The sequence below is a fragment of the Rhinolophus hipposideros genome, assembly GCF_964194185.1.
Source record: "Rhinolophus hipposideros genome assembly, chromosome: 6".
NCBI lineage: Eukaryota > Metazoa > Chordata > Mammalia > Chiroptera > Rhinolophidae > Rhinolophus > Rhinolophus hipposideros.
In genome coordinates, this window is record NC_138052.1 from 61238037 (window position 1) to 61250068 (window position 12032).

A 12032-nucleotide genomic window follows, 5' to 3' on the forward strand; every position below is an offset into this window, starting at 1 on the left:
TATAGTCACTGTCAACTGTTTAGTCATCATTTTGATACTTTATTTTTCAAAATTTGGTTTCCAAATGTTAATGCATATATTTTATTCACTGGATATTGCACTTGATAACATTTAAATAGAGCCCAATAAGTAGATGAAACCCTCACGCCACTGACAGGTTTTTTGTGTTTTTTTTTTAAATTATGTGAAATGAAATTTAAAATAAGACAAAGTTAAAACTTCTGTCTTGTTAATTCATTGTAAAGAAGGGTTCATGTATCAAAAAGATCATACATTATTATTACTAGAAGGAATCATTTCATTCAGTGTTTTTGCCAGGTCTATTTATTTGTAAGCTATTTATTATACATTCTTGTTATATTTCATGTTTGCTATGTAATAATTTTTTGAAATAAAGTATTTTTTAATTTAAAAATATTCTTGCTCTTTATGTTATATAACATGATCAGGGGTTAAAAATCAATCCTCTTAGCTTAGTCATCCATGAAACAAGGCAAATATGAGGGACATTTAAATTAAAAGGACATTTCTTTTTTCTCCTTTTTCATGAGATGGATCGTTTTCATATACAATTTAGGCATATATTTTGCATTTTTTAGTTAACTGAGTTAAAAACCAGAAATTTGTTTTCTTATGGCTAAAAGACTTCCTTAAACAGTGAACTACAAAAATGACAACGTTTTAATTAAATAGTCTAATCTTTACTAATAAAGCATATTTTCAATTTCGATTGCTTGGAGCATAGCAGAAAGTTTTAGGGTAGATTAGTGAAAACAAGGCACTTTTAAGAATTAATGTTACTAGCAGTTTTTATGTCATTTGGAGGTCTTAGAATTGAATATGACATATTCGATGTCATTCAATTAATGATGCATTCAATTAACACATTTACCAAACTTCTTTATAATTTAATAAAGTAAATCTTTAATGTTTACATTGTGTAAGACACTGTGATAGCAGTTGAGATATGAATGGAGAAGGAATGAGGGGGTAGACTTAGGATATTTGTACCAGTTGATAGTTGAAAGTCAAGAGACTGTAAATCATTTACTAGTTCAAATTCAGATAACAGATTTATTTTGTTCAATTGCACTGTTTTACAAAAATACTGTTTACTATCACTTAAAATTGGGAGCTTTTTATATAAAGATTCATATATCTGACCTCATTTCACATATTTAGAACCTGCAAATTCTGGGTTGGAATTGCTCATTTCCACAACCAACAATGAATAGGAACAGAGCAGCAGTTGCTCCGTGGAGGGCACACCTCAAGTTTTCCACAGCACCACCCATAGAGCCTCATTCAAGTTACCTGCCAGGTTTAACACACCCTCCTCGCTCGGAAGAGGAAATAAGTAGCAAAGCAATGAGAGAAACTGTAGTTGGCACTACGCACTAAATATTTAAGGAACAGGATAACAAACTAGGGAAAAAAATACTGTGTTAAAAGAGATGAGAAGTAGGACAGAAGTCTTGCTTCCAATTTCAACAGCTATTCATTCAATTGCCAAAACACAACCAACAGTCTGACACATTATTATTAAAATGCAAATCATCTTTGTTTTATTTTTACAAAGGCTGAAGAGATTACTTTAACAATCGGCCAAGCATTTGACCTGGCATACAGGAAATTTCTAGAATCTGGAGGAAAAGATGTTGAAACAAGAAAGCAGATTGCAGGGTTACAGAAAAGAGTGAGTAAACTAAGCTTGTTGTTTCATATTTATGTGATGTAAGTACAGGGAAACTTGCATATCATCAAACAAATTTAGAAGGACTGCCATTAAATTTCCCCCACACTGATTGGAACTGCTTTCACTGTGTTCCTATAATTTTTCATTCCTGATCCCCTGCACAGTTTTTAACCATTTTATATTGAATTCCCACAAGAACTTAGTGTTCTCATGTGACTTTGCTTCACTTCCTGATGCTTCTCATGGGGATCAGAGCAGCAGAAGCAGCAGATGCTGGGTAAGTGGTTTCCCATGCAGATCAGATTCCTTTGTAATTAAATTACACCCTTTCTCCATTCTCTTCAAAATCATCATAAGCAAGTTTCACTGTCTTGCGGTTACACTCCAGGATATGGGTGCAGATTGCACAGTGCAACAAGAAAACACAGAGATGAGGTATTAGGAACATCAATTTTGCAGACATGTAAAAACATATTTCAAATTTAATAACATGTCTTTCCAGAGACCTAGAATTCTCTATTTCCCAAGCTTTATCAAATAATTTTCTCCCTTGTACACAAAAGGACATTAAAATTTTAAATGATATGAACTCCTATTCATTAATGTACCATTTTTAATAGTATTTTCCAAGAATAACTTTCTGAAAATTATTCAATAATCATTTGCTTTTTAGATCCAAGACTTAGAAACAGAAAATATGGAACTTAAAAACAAAGTACAAGATTTGGAAAACCAGTTAAGGATAAACCAGGTATCAACATCTCCAGTAAGTATATAGAATATGTGCATGATTTCCTTAGAAACAAGATGCAATGGTGATAAAACATATCAGGATCATTAGCTCTGTGATATTTCTAATACGTGCTCTGGGATCAGTCATTTAAAAGTAAACATACATTTTAAAAAAAGACAAAACTAAACATGGATAGAGATGAAAGTGAGACAGGTTAGTTAGAATGCTGTTAGGTAGACAGGGAGGTCCCTGATGGAATAAACAAAGGCAGCCATACCCTGAAACTCCAGGTTCCAAAAGACTCATTCACTCCAGGACAAAAATGTATTGCGCTCTGAAGTTAATAAGTTATCTCGTAAATCGCTTTAGGCTGGACAAACAGAGCAAATCTGATAGATAGAATCCATTAGAAGGTGCCAGCTCCCTTCCCCAAGCATACAAGAAAACGTATAAAATAAGAGCCTTTTGCTTTAGCCAGGTGGCATCCCAATTTCAGGCACCCCCTCTCGCAAGAGAGCTGTACTTTCGCTCTAATAAAAATCTTTGCTTCTCTACCTCTCCTTCGGAGTCCATGTTCTCATTCTTCGGGTATGTGAGACCAAGATCTCTGGTCACCAGACACCAGGATCCTATATCATTTGGGGGACCAAATCCCTATATCACTTGGGGGCTCATCAGAATCTATCAAAAGGTGCTAAACAAGGTTACTTAAAAAATTAAAATTACCTAGGTAGCTCAAATCCGAGTTGTTTTTCCATGTTGCTCTTTTCAATTGTGTTTTCTTGAATAATTCAGCCCTCAATTTTGTCTTTTTCTCTTTGTAATATATTATTTCTTTCATTCCTATTGATTGCTATTTACTGAGGTTAGATTTAATGACCTAAGCCCATCTACCCTTGGAGTATTGAAATTCATTCTAAAAGTGGAAATGTTAACAAGACCAAATGGTTTCTTATATTACATAGCAAGGGTTCTCACAGACACTAAAATGAGCAGTGATCTCTGTAGATAACACTTAAGTATTTATAGTTAATTTATTTGCTTTGTTTGGGTTTATCATACCTAGATTTGAAATCATTTTCCCAGTACCATGTATAATATAATTAATTTGTGATTTTGGCTAAGTGAATTTTTTGGAGGGGGACAGAATTAAAAACGGTATTCTTCCTAGGCAAAATATGTTTAGTAGATTTTTTTTATATCATCTGTCTCATATTGTCCACTAAATTTCACATTTTATTTTGTATTTTAAAAATATTTAGTATTTAACTTATGGCATGATACTATAAGCTGAAACACAGTTATGGCATTTGCAAACATTCTAAAATAATTTTTATTGCAAAGTTTTATTTGCAAGTCCATTTTGGTTCAATCTCTAGGCTAATTCAATGAAATTTTTTAGTGTGTGTGTATGCATATTTGTGCACATGTCTATCTGTCTATCTATCTATATACATACAGATAGATACACATGCTTGTGCATGCATGCGAGCATGTGTGAGGTTGGACAATTAAGTTCGGTAACTCATCCTAGAAGAAGTGCTACATACCTCATTGCTGAATATCACTACGGTCACCTTTGAAGTACTCCCTTTGGGAAGCTATGCATCGATGCCAGCACCTAGTCCACTGTTCAAAGCAATTTTGGAACTCTTTTTCTGGAATAGCCATCAGAGTTGTTGTCGTATTACACTTGATGTCCTGAATGTCATCTAAATGTCTTCCTTTCAATATTTCCTTTATCTTTGGAAAAAGAAAGAAGTCATTGGGGGCCAGGTCAGATGAGTAGGGAGGGTGTTCCAATACAGTTATTTGTTTACTGGCTAAAAACTCCCTCACAGACAGTGCCATGTGAGTTGGTGCATTGTCACGTTGAAGGAGCCATGAATTGTCAGCGAAAAGTTCAGGTTGTTTTCGTCTTTTTCATGCAGCCTTTTCAGCACTTCCAAATAGTAAACTTGGCTAATTGTTTGTCCAGTTGGTACAAATTCATAATGAATAATTCCTCTGATATCAAAAAAGGTTAGCAACACCGTTGCAACAAGTTTGTGAACTTAATTGTCACAACTCGTGTGTGTGTGTGTGTGTGTGTGTGTGTGTGTGTGTGTGTGTAGATGTATAAATACAGAGGGTGCCAAAAAATATATATACACATTTTAAGAAAGGAAAAATAAACTGTATTAAAATTGTAATACAATGAATGACCCTACTATTCATTTGATTAACGCCATCTTTTGAGCGAATATCATACTACACCATAGTTGCTACCGTAATTCAATTCAACTTCAAAAAGTATACATAGATAACATCTCTTAAAATGTATACAAGAGAACACTTTAGCCAACGTTGCTCAAACAGTAGTTCACCATAGTCAGAAGTGTGTGGACACTGATGGTAACCATTTTGAGCACCTCTTGTAATAGCAGAAGTCAAATGTGACTTGTATTCATCTATTGCTATTGGTATATATTGAGTATTACAATCTTAATAGATTTTTTCCTTTCTTAAAATGTGTATACATTTTTTTGACACCGTATATATTTATGGCCATCTAGTACTAGAGTATTTCACCAGTTCAACATCATGAAGAATTCTATAAGAAGTTACATTTAGGATTTCAAATTTGGTATGCCCTGGAAATGGGTCAAAAAACTTTCTTTTCTCTACACTCACACTTTCCCATCTTCTACACTGAAGCAGTGGGTATTTCAATTGTTTGGTACAAAGTTTGTGATAGTAGAGCCAATGTATTCAAGATGAGAAAGGATGGGAGTGAGGTGACTTTGTTCCCATGTACCTTTGTTATGCACAACAAGGTGCTGGAACATCCTCTTCAAGTTCTGGCTTAATATAATATCCCTTCCTACTTTTTTTTTTTCTCTCTCTCTTCACTACCATTACTATTTGCTTCTTATCATGATTACGTTTTTTTGTTTTTCGCCTTCCCACCCCAAAGGGGCACAGCATCAGCTCAAACTTCTTTAAACTTTGGTCCCCAACAATAGAGCCACACGCTTTAGGTCTTGTTGAAAATCATATAAACCATCCTGTGAAACAAACTAGGAATATAAAGATGAATGAAGGGGAAGTTACTTTTTCAAGCAGTCTTAATCAGGTAGTTGCTCATGGAATTCATTGCATATAAAAAGTAGCTTTACTTCAGTCTTTATGTTTAGAAAGGAGTAAAATAAGATTTATCACAATTTTGGTTGCAAACGCATAGCTTTTTCATTGTGTGTCCTCTGTCTCTAGAAGGAGAACTAAGGTTATCAAATTCAGAGGCATGATAGATTTCGGAGGAGCAGAGAGGTTTGGGGCATGTTGATAAAATGGCATACCCCTCCCTCTTTTATCTCCTGAAAGCAGAAACTGCCCTGGAGAAACACTACAGTAACTGGGGAGAAGATGGGTCAGGTTGGGGGTTACGCATGTGCCTTTGTTATGTTGCATGGCTAGTCTACCAAATCAGCTTCAGAAATGACAAGGGGCAGAAGGAATGAAGACATTATACTTGTCAGTGTCTTTGAGCATGAAAGTTGGTATGTAAATGAACACAGACTGTGAGTATATTCATTTATTCAACAATTCTCATTGGTAGAGTCAGTTATATAAAAAAACAATAAAATTACTCAAACAACCAGTTATTTAAATGGATTATAATTATTATAGGCATTGTGTTCATCTCAATAGAATGCTTCAAAAACTATAACTAAAAGATTGAATTGAAATAAATTATTTTCTCTAAATCACTCTCTTGCAGTTAATACACGTGTGTAGAAAACTCATTGCATCATTGATCATTATGTAAATAACTCAACTTGTAAATTTGCAATCTACTTGTATTCTTTTGTCACAGTAGTATCTTTCTCTGTATTGTTTTTCTTTTTTAACTTAAAAAAGTGTTTGTCTCAGAACTTTTCAGCTCCTAAAGTCTTATTACATGATTTTTGAAATTTCTGATACACTGGAGGATGTACATCTTTATTAAGATAAAAAAATAGAAATTATTTGATTCTTAAAAGAAAATGAACTCAACATTTTTAGATTGCTAAAAGATATCTGATTAACTCAAATGGTTTTGAAAGTATTGTTATAAGTATTTATTAACATGTTTTTAAAATTTTTTTGAAGAGAATATCACCAAATATTTTTGCCTTTCATTTTCAATTTTATGTAGCTTTGAAATAAATTAATATAGCACTAAGTGCATCTGTATTCATTTCACATCTGTTAAAATGAGATCTCGATTTTCTGATATTAAAAATAAACTGAAAGGAATAACATTCAATTACCTATAGTTATTTACTAAGTATGAAATGTTGCCCTGTTTATAAATATCACTTTGGTGAACGTTTGTTAATAGTTCCAACTATTGAAATTTAATTTCAAAAATAGTGAAACTTATAAATAAAATATGAATTTAAAATATAGGTAGCCCTTGCTGAATAGATTGCAATGGGTCTGCAGTAAAGCAAATTTCTGCTAAGTTAGAAATGTTACACGTTTGTTCTTTCTTACGGAATTTGAACACTAGTTTTACAGGACACATAAATTGGATGACTAGAACCTTGCAGATTATCATGTCTAGCAAATTTAATGCACAATGAATACCTGTTAGGCTTACAACTCTGGACATAAGACTGTAGGTTTTGTTTGTTTTACTCTCAAAGGACTGAAGGATAGGATACTCCAAAATCACTAAAGTTCTCAGTAGTTTTTTTTAAAGGATTAGAAGCAGCAATTAATACATTAATTGAAGAAGCATTGAAATAAATTATGAATCCTGTTATACTCATACATTCAATGTGTATTCAATGTGTATACTCATACACATTGAAATTACACTATAGATGGGTTTGGTATACACAATTATTAATAATTTGGAGTCAGATTCTCCATGAGCTCTCTGTGTGTTATGGTTAAAGTAAAACAAAAGGTTTGTTTCTAATGTTATTTTTAAAATAGTCTTTTTGGGAAGAGGGAAAAAAGAGAAAAACTAAAGTAGGGATGGAATTTGGGGGCGGGGGGTTCGGGACATGCATTAAAAGTAATATAGAAAATGAAAATAACAAACTGGTATGGATGTTATTCTAATAGTGAGTGATGAAGTAGCAGATAAAGTCAGTTAGAGGAAGCATAAAAATAAGGAGAAACATTTTTGGTAAAATTTGGTTAGATAACTAAAAGATCACAAGCAATCTTTCCTAGCAAGAGGTTCAACATTAAAGTTGAATTTTCGTAACAGAACAGTGGTTCAAAGGAATCAGATCTTCCAATAAGAAAGTTCAGTTTTACTTAGAGATGTTGATTCTTTTACTCTTTATTAAATCATAGATTAAAAATGTGAGGCCCTGTTGAGTAGAATGTTCCAGATGGAGAAACTTTGTACTTTAAGGAATCACCACGTAGGTGAGAACATAGATGCATTTCTTTACTCTCCTCAAAGACTCCTTAAAGAAAGGTTGTTATTTCTTAAGTGGTGGCATGCCAACAACAACTTATGTGTTGTTAAAGCATGTGAAGTGGTCATACTGATTTATTTTAAAGATGCAAAATCAGTAATTTTAGGTTTGAAATTTTAATGAAAATCTTCAAGAATTCTAAAAAGTACTTTTAAGGTTTTATTGTTTAAATTTTAGTTTTGTTTTAACTTTTTCTAGTCCCACTAAGTCATCACTGGTATTTTGAAATTGTATCTTAGTGACGTATCTTATGTGTTATAATGCTTACCACTTTGATTTTCCTTTTCTCACATTTGCCAATTATATACACTTGATACAGTTGTGATCTATTATGGCAATTTGTAAAATATTTATTGAACATCTAATGTGGCCACATGATGTTCTAGGCCCTTGGGTTTTAGCAGTATATAAATTTCAGGTCTTATGAAACACGTCACATTGGAGAGAGGGAAATGGATAATAAACACATAAATAAGTGAATAAGTATACTTAAAAATTCATATCTGTTATATGCTATGAATAAAATAAAATAGAGCATAATAGAAGAGAATGAGAGGGAGCTTTTGTTTAGAGACAGTTATCAGGGAAACCCTTTCTGAGCACATATGGTACCATTTGAATTGAGACTTGAATGATTAACGGTTAGTCAATGCAAAGGACTGAAAACAGTAACAATACCTTGTACCTGAAAGATAGTGAAAGAACCAAAAAAAGCTGGAAATGACATTGAAGAGAGTCAGGGTCTAGGTTTTTATAGGGCCCTGTGGACCATGGTAAAGATTTTTTTGTTTGTTTTTTAATTGCAGTGATTAAGTCACTCAAAGGTTTTAAACAGGAAATTTGATGTTCATTAGGCTGCAGTATGTATCGTGGCATATAAAGAAGCCATAGTGAGGTCCCCAAAACTGGCTACCACACTATTTCAATAGAGTAGGAGAGGAAGAAGGGGAAGTTGATCCAGAATTCCATCAGTTGAGATGATGATTATAGCTTGATTCTCGATGTATTTTGGAAGTAGAGCTTGTAGGGTTTACTGATGGTTTGGTAGGGGCTGTGGAATAAAAGAAGGATCAAGATTGTCTTTCAAGGTTTTATTCTGATCATCTAGATGGTGCTATCACTTTCTGAATTAGACATGACTTGAGGGAGGTGAATGATAAAGAGTCAGTATTTCACTTTCACTCATGTTAGTTCTGACTACAGGTAAGCCCACTGGAGATGTTTATTAGATGTTGAATATAGAAATCTGGAATTCAAGGAGGCGGTCTGGGCGTATAGTGTGGTAGTTGAATGAAAAAAATGCCCTTTTTCTGTCATCTTTTGGACTGTTGTTTATTTTTTTAGTTAATACACCCAATATAAATTCGCTCAGTGTAAATTTATGGAATAGTTTAGTTTTAGCCAAAGAAACCAAAATAAGAGACTTTTTTTTTTTCACTCAGTATGAAAAGTATCAAATCAAAAGACATTTCTAACTACAGAAAATGTGTATCTTTAATATATATATCCCAAACCCTTTTTCACTTAAAACCAATTTCTCGGGTATGATGAATGAAGACCACTCCTATTTTTCATTTGTTCATGTATAAATTGACATGTTAGTTTTTTTGCTTGTAATTAATAAACAAAATGCTTACATGGCTTCTAAATACCACTCATGGGTTCAATCATGGGTTCCTTTTTTGCCAAATGAAATCGCCTTTGATAGGACCCATATTACACTGTATCACACTGAAATCGTGGAAATCTTTTCATTGGTTTTAGAAATTGGGTCTTTATTTATACAATCATTTAGATACACTGAGAAATTTCCGTTACTTGACTGTCCTGTTTGCTTTTTGCTGTGTTCTAGTGGTTTGGCAATAGATTAGAGGTTGGGTTTTCTACCATTTGGTACTTATTATCTAGAAACAATCTGATTTCCATTTATTACATTCACATGCAGTGATGCCTGTATTTATATTAGAAAAAGGGTTTATTTTGCCCTCCTAGCCTCATGAACGCTTCCAGAAGATTGTTCCATTATCATATGTGGGCATAGTACGTTAAATCAAATTGTTCTTCTTGATTCTTGTATATCTTTAATATATATATTCCAAACCATCAGTGCTTACATTTTACGTTTCTGGCTACAGAAGTCTTTAACCAAATCAAACTATTGCCAGGAAGTTAAATGAACAAAATTGTAGTCCTAAGAAATACTGGACTTACTATTGCTGAGTAAAATAAATATTTCTCTTTCAATTAAACCAAGTGATATTGGATAAAATTTTGCCTTTACGTAATCAACTGTGTGGCCACTGATTAGACTTGATAGGACATTTATAACCTAAAGTGTGCATCTCATTACAGGTAAACAAACCTGCCTCTTCATTATCATCTAGTGTTTTCACAACTACTTTTGAATTCAATATGGGCAAGACCAGGTTGTAAAAACTCTAAATTACACAATAAGCCAAATGTGAATCTTTAAACAAAGGTGCAAAAATTATAAAATGAACATTGATTCAAGAACACATTTGATGCCCACAAAAAAAAAAAAAAATATTACCACTCCGCAGCTTCACTTTTATAATTGTTACTTGCATGAAATATGATTCTAAAGAAGTAAACCCTGTCCAATGAGAAGAAAAATATATTCCATTCTAGTTCAGTTCTGACCATGAGTACCTTATCAAGTCATTTAATCTCTCCTTATTTCCGTTTTTTTTCTTTGAGATATATAGATGATCATATCCATTCAACTTGCAAGATTCTTGTAAGAACATATAAGTCTTACAACTAAGAGACCAACATATACAAACTGTGGGTTTAGAAATCTGAAAAAAATACATTCATGGTGCTGTAAGTTCAAAATTCTAGAAGTTGTTACTTTTAAAGCTTATTATATAAAAAGTGATGTTGAAAATGTGCCAACAGTGAACTTTAAAAATATGAATCAGCATGATAATATAGAAAGCATTGCTAGAACATTTTACATTACCATTATATTTCCCATCTTTAGTGTTATTTATTATGTACCAGTTTTTCAACTAGAAAAATTTATTTTAGACATCTATATTTAAAATACCATTATATATACTTTAGTGTTTACTTTTTAAATTTAATTCTAAGTAGAATGTTGAACCTCTATTTTAATAATTATGATAAATCATATTTTAACCTTAAAGTTGTTTTACATTTTAAAGGGGTCCTTGGAAGTTTATAGTGCCAAAATAATAGCATAAAATAAAATTTTGGTATCATTCAAATATTTTTCTAGATATTAGCACAGAAATGTTTACTGTCTAGTGCATTTTTTTATTTAAATGTATTCAACAATTACTGATAGTATACAAACCCTAAGACATTTGATCTTTGTTGTCATATTGAGGCAATGCTCAAGGTTGAAATAGTCACCATTCCTTGAATGCACCAAGCCACTACCTACTGAAAGAAAGAGCTACAAAACTGCAAGAACAATGAATCTCAAATATGGTCACTCATTATTAATATGTCTTAATAACCTAACAACTTCTGCATAATTAACATGTAATTGCTGAGCATAGAATTCCTCATTCCTGTTAGTATAATTCAGATCCTGTACATCTTAGATGCATGAGCCTAAGGGATTAAACAGGGGTGCATGAACTTCTGTGGGAAAGTCCAAAATTTTTGGTTTCTAGTCATCTGTCAAAATACTGACAGAAGACTTAAAATAAAAATATCAAGCTGTTTTCATCTAAACTATTTAATTTCTTGAAAAATAAATATCTTCAACCAGCTAAACATGGCAGCTTATAAAAGAGTAATTCCTGAACCCTTAAATTTAGAGACACCACTCAAAATATTATTAGAGCCAGAAATGCCACTGTATGTAATTTAGGTGCTATATTCACATGTTCTTATTCTTATTTAATACACCTAATAGTTTGGTATGGAATTAAAAACTACTGCTGAAATATATTCACATATTTAAATATACGGGGCTTAGATTTCATTCTTGTGACAAGTATTTAATTCTCTGACTTAAATAGTTTATAAGTTAGGGGATCACAAATTCAAATGTCAACAGAGTCTAGACTGTGACATAAATATGCGCAATGGGCATATGGTAGTAGTAGTGATGAATTGGAAAGCATATACTCAACCTAAAAGGCAC

The 12032-nt window shown here is 32.6% G+C and overlaps 1 protein-coding gene across 15 annotated transcripts in view; it reads left to right on the forward strand.

Annotated features, from left to right (window-relative positions):
• GULP1 (GULP PTB domain containing engulfment adaptor 1) overlaps nucleotides 1-12032 on the forward strand; it is a 229485-nt gene that overhangs the window by 200425 nt on the left and 17028 nt on the right. For 9 of the 15 annotated variants that reach the window (XM_081051311.1, XM_081051317.1, XM_081051315.1 and 6 more), the window contains 2 exons: nucleotides 1580-1696; nucleotides 2370-2462. In XM_081051311.1, the coding sequence (XP_080907437.1) occupies nucleotides 1580-1696; nucleotides 2370-2462 (210 nt within the window). Of the gene's footprint in view, nucleotides 1-1579; nucleotides 1697-1892; nucleotides 1974-2369; nucleotides 2463-12032 lie in introns of all 15 variants that reach the window. The other 6 variants (XM_081051321.1, XM_081051309.1, XM_081051322.1 and 3 more) reach the window with 2 other exon arrangements.